The 4,920-nt window shown below is 40.1% G+C and overlaps 1 protein-coding gene across 1 annotated transcript; it reads right to left on the reverse strand.

Moving 5' to 3' along the window:
- Positions 1–721: 721 nt before the first annotated feature.
- LOC138023188 (melanopsin-like) lies at positions 722–1,675 on the reverse strand. Its single transcript, XM_068870214.1, has one exon. It carries the CDS (start codon positions 1,673–1,675, stop codon positions 722–724), a length of 954 nt encoding a protein of 317 aa, XP_068726315.1.
- Positions 1,676–4,920: the final 3,245 nt, after the last annotated feature.

Raw genomic sequence — 4,920 nt, forward strand, 5'->3', positions numbered from 1 at the left:
TCATGGATCGCGCGTGCACATTTTCCCGCGCTTTGTGTAGGCTACGTGTAATTACTTCGAGTTTTGATTGGTTTACTGGATTGTCTCCGTCCATTTTGATTGATATAAGTAATTACTTTGGTTTTGGTTTTACGACACCTATTTGAAAACCGCTCTAATGGTAAACAACAAAGGTCAATGAAATTGACATGTCACAGGCATTTTGGTTTTCTTAATTTATCGCGAGTGGCCGTACTAACAGGGTGAAATTATAGAGGATTCTGCTGTTTGGGATTTAAAATTGTGGCCATTGGCCGTATTAACGGGTGACCGCATTAACGAGGGTTTTCTATAAGAGAATATATGGCCGTTTTGCAGGGCCAAAGAAAAACAGTTGCCGCAATAACGAGGTGACCGTATTGCCGAGGTAGCAGTAAGGTGGGGTTCCACTGTATTTTAAAATCATGTTTTAAAATGGTGACTCTGAGTGTGACACTTGTTTTCAATTTGCTTCGGAAATGCTCGAATGTTTTCCACTGTGGGAAAATGACTATCCATCTTGGATGCTTTGAGAGTTTTTATTCGGGGTTTTGGTGGCATTTTAGATTTTACGGTGTTCACCTCGACCCATGCACGCTTGATACAGCATTTTTAGCTATTATTTATAACTTTTCGTCCTTTTTGTTCGCCAAAGATGAATAGACTGAATTCTTCCTCCCAATATTTGTTGGACTTTCCGGATTCATGAAATTCCGCATAAGGGCTGTATCGTTTTTCGTAGGCTTTCCCTAAATTTCTTCAACATCAAAAAGTAAATGACTGGATTAAAGCAAGCTGAGGTCTTTGCAAACATTGCTGGTATGATTGAAAGGTAAGGAGTCATTCGCTTTGGTTTCCACAAAAAAGCATACAACGAAACAGTAGCATAAGGCGTCCATGCAAACAAGAAACAAATAGACATGATGAATGCCGTACGTGTGACCTTTTTTTGCGACCGAATGGCCTGTTGAGTTGGAAAAGCTTTTTCTCCCCATAAGTCACGAGCATTTTGAGTCATTTTCTTTACGTTTTGGAAAATTTTGCAGTAAGACGTTACCATAATGAGGACTGGGACCAAAAAGAAGAGCGAGAAAATGCAGTATACGAAGATCCTGTCGAGTAAATCGGCTGACTGCCAATGGAGCGAACAAACGACAACATCGGGTACATACGCTGACCATCCGAACAGCGGGAAAGAACTCCACATAAGGGCGAAGCCCCAAAGTGCTGTTATGACAAGATGAAGCGTTCTGGCGTTAGTCCACGAGGTTTTAGCGTACTGTATAACTATCGCTCTTTCGATGGCAATGGTCGCATGATGCAGAATTATACCAAAAGACAGAAAAACTGTAATAAATCCGTACCAAGTGCAGGCAATGCCAGATAAACCACGTGAGCTTTGAGACGCGTGAGTGATAGCTCCCACGGGATACGCTAGAACGGCGTGAAACAAATCAGCAACCGTTATACTTATGATAAGCTTGTTGGATGGAACCCGAAGTTTGGGGTCTTTGAAAAATGTTAAAAGTACAGGCGTGTTGAGCCCAATGGCTGTTATAGCTAACAGCGCGTAAACGCCGGCAACGATAAACCGTGCCTGCGTACTGATGCTTTCTGTATGTTGCAGTTCTTCACTCTTGTTCTGAGCTTCCGGCATTCTGAAGGTAAAACAGCACGAAGTAAGTCAGAGGCTGTTAATACAATAGTTTTAGCATCCTTTTAATTGGCAGCTGCACATACAATACATGTGGTAAGCTAACACCAACCTGGTGTGGCCAACACATCACGCATACTCACAACCATATGACAGGGTGAAATGGTTGTGCGCGTGCGTGATGTGTTGGCCACACCGGGTTGGTGTTAGCGTGTGTCACCTTGCTTTGTTGTTGTTCCTTTTTGACTGCCCTTGAAGTTGTCCGGGCACAGAAAGAAAAGAATTCAATAGCGAAAAAACGTCTTTTGGGAATATAACTCTATTATTACTGGATTGCTAAACCCAGTCGGAATCTGCATTTCGTCGTTTTTTCCGTGTCGGTAAAAGTCTTGCCTGTCACTCCCCTGCTAAGTGGTGTCTTTGTGGGCAGAGTCGTCTGCGCGTATTTTTGCTGGGCTTTAGTGGGTAGTAGAAATGGGTACATTTAATCTGGTTGACGCAGTAGAATATTTAATTAACCTGCAATGGCGTCGAGAGTCATTGTAACGCGAATGGCGTTTTAGTGGATCTTTAAGGAAGATATACTCTTTGGAGTTCAAGAATGGAACTTCAATTGGATAAGCAAGACAGGCGGGGAAAATAAATCTCTGGAATCTTAAAAGCGACGAGTAATAGTCTCCGACAACAATTGCATATTTTGCCGCAGGATATGACAAAGTGTGCTTTGTTTCTAATATTATTTTACAAACTGTGCTGTTTAATATGTACAACACTGAAAACCAAGAGGCAAATTCTGTATGGGTGTAAAAGGAATCGAACGTCTTGAATATATCCTGACAGTGTTTACTGAAGTCGCATCTCAGTTGTCTGGCAATTTACATTTATTTTGTGGTCAACCTTGCACAGTTTTCAGGTAAAAAAATAATTGAAAATGTAACAGTGAAGAATTATTGGAAAGAAAGCTTGTTGTCCATTTTTTGCTTCGTTATTTAGGGAAAAGCCTCTTCAGAAAAGGGTTTAATCTTGAACTGAAAAATTTATTTATTTACACTCTGTATGTGTTTCATGTTTGCACGCACGCAATTGGAATAGAAAGGGTTGTTTGCCTTTAATAGCAAAATACGTTGTTTTTCTATAAATTTTACGGTGGAAAAGATTTTTCAACCGTTTTGATTCATTGTGCTGTGTAGTATTCGAGCTTAACTAATTTGCATACGTGAGTTGAAATTTAAAACGCATTAATATGACAGGAATTTGTAGCCGTGATCTTTCTGGCAAACGATTATAGCTAGCCATAGTTTTTAAGGTCAGAAAAAGATTTGTATAGTCCCCCCTAGCGTAAAATGAATTTATTACTGGGTTGCCGTATGGCAATCCCAGTCGGAAGGTGGGTGGCATTTGTGCAGTTTTTTTTTTTTCTCTTTCCGTGTCGGTAAAAGTCTTGCCTGTCAATTCTCTGCTAAGTGGTGTCTTTGTGCATGGAGCCTTCTGCTCGTATTTTCTTAGGATCGAGAGGGTAGTGGGAATGCGTAGATTTCTCTGGTGGACACAGTAGAATGATAAACTTAACCTGCAATGGCGTCGAAAGTCATGTAACGCGAATGGCGTTTTAGTGGATCTTTAAACAAAATATACCCTTATGGCGCTCAATAATGGAAAGTCAGTTGGATAAACTAGGCAGGCGGTGAAAACAAATACCTGGAATCGTAAAAGCGACGAGTAATGGACTTCGACAACAATCTATCGCCCGTGGAGCCGAAATTTCCAATATTTTATCACGAGTGTAGTTTTATGTAGCAGCATCCCATCATTTCAAGATCATAGCCAGAGCAGATCATCCAACGTCAGCACTGAAGGTAAGGGTAGTCTGCACTATCTACACGACTAAGCATCAAATGAAAACGTCCGCATTTCAGAAGTACATCAATTTGTAAATCTTCCATGCCGAAATTCACGACGTGACTGAGAGATCTTCACAGGTCACGGTTGCCGAAATCCCTGAAGGCAACTTCATCAATATTGATCATTTCCGATACTTCACATGAGATACAGCTCCGTTTTGGTATGATCCAGCTTTGGTATGTTTAAAACCAGCCCACTTAGCTTGTAAAGTCGAAATTGGCTTTAACAAAGCGCAAGCAACAAGGCTACGCCCCTTGGAGGCGGTGTATCATGAGCCACGAAAGACGATTATTTGTAAAATTAACTGTCAATAATAGCATAAATTCCCTTACAAAATTCATGCATAATTATTAAACTAACAATGTATGTACATTCCCAGAGCTTCCTTCTGAGGAAATTTTAAAGCAGTTTGTAACGTATTACGATATCTCCACATAATATTTCCTATTTTGTCTCATAATATTTTTACTTAAAAGAGGTAAAATAACCGTGATGCACGAAAGGCACGCATTTTCACTGTAGATTTCTTTTGTGTTGCTTTTGCCTTTAGCAGCTCTTGGAGGGAACTAAATAACTTCATTAAAACAGCAAATTCTCTGTCGATTGAGTCATGTGAACTACTTATGATTTGACCCCGGAAATTAACGAGCATATTTTAGGAAAATGACTGCAATGTTGTCGTGTTCCTCACTTTTGACCTTTGAACGCCACTTTATTACAACAGCAGCTCTGATAAATTTTGTGAGTAAATAAAAACAGGCGTAATAGGTATTTTAATTACTAAGTGTTTTCACTTTAAGTTCGGCTTAGTTCCAGTAACCCAATTTCAGTGGACTGACCTCATATTGAATGGTGTTAAATTCGTCAAGAGCTTCTCCCATTTTTATAACAGTACTCGATTTCAGGACGGATCGAAATCGCAGCAATGTGATTGGCAGATATTGTTGGCCTTTTCAATTCTTTGTTGAGGATACATATCATTAGGGTCTTCAAACAATATCCTATTGATTTTGAAAAAGTCTCACCTTCTTTACTAAGTGCCGCTCAAGTGACACTAACAGGTAAAAACAGGTTTGTATTGTTTTTATCTCAATGATACCAGTGTAAAAGAGTGAGCCTGTTACTCATTAATTAATTTGATTGATGATTTCGCGTGCGTACACTATATATACCTTTTACTAACCGAGTTCAAGGTCAGAGCAGAGTTGGTCGGAGCGTGTGAGCATCGTACCATGATTTGCGTGATAGAATAAAATAATAAGGTCATCGTCGCGGCGTGGAAAAGGAAACTACTAGTTGAAGTTGTCGAGGTTTAAATTTTAGCAGGCCGTATGACACGGCCCGAA

The sequence above is a fragment of the Montipora capricornis genome, chromosome 11, assembly GCF_036669925.1.
Source record: "Montipora capricornis isolate CH-2021 chromosome 11, ASM3666992v2, whole genome shotgun sequence".
Taxonomy (NCBI): domain Eukaryota; kingdom Metazoa; phylum Cnidaria; class Anthozoa; order Scleractinia; family Acroporidae; genus Montipora; species Montipora capricornis.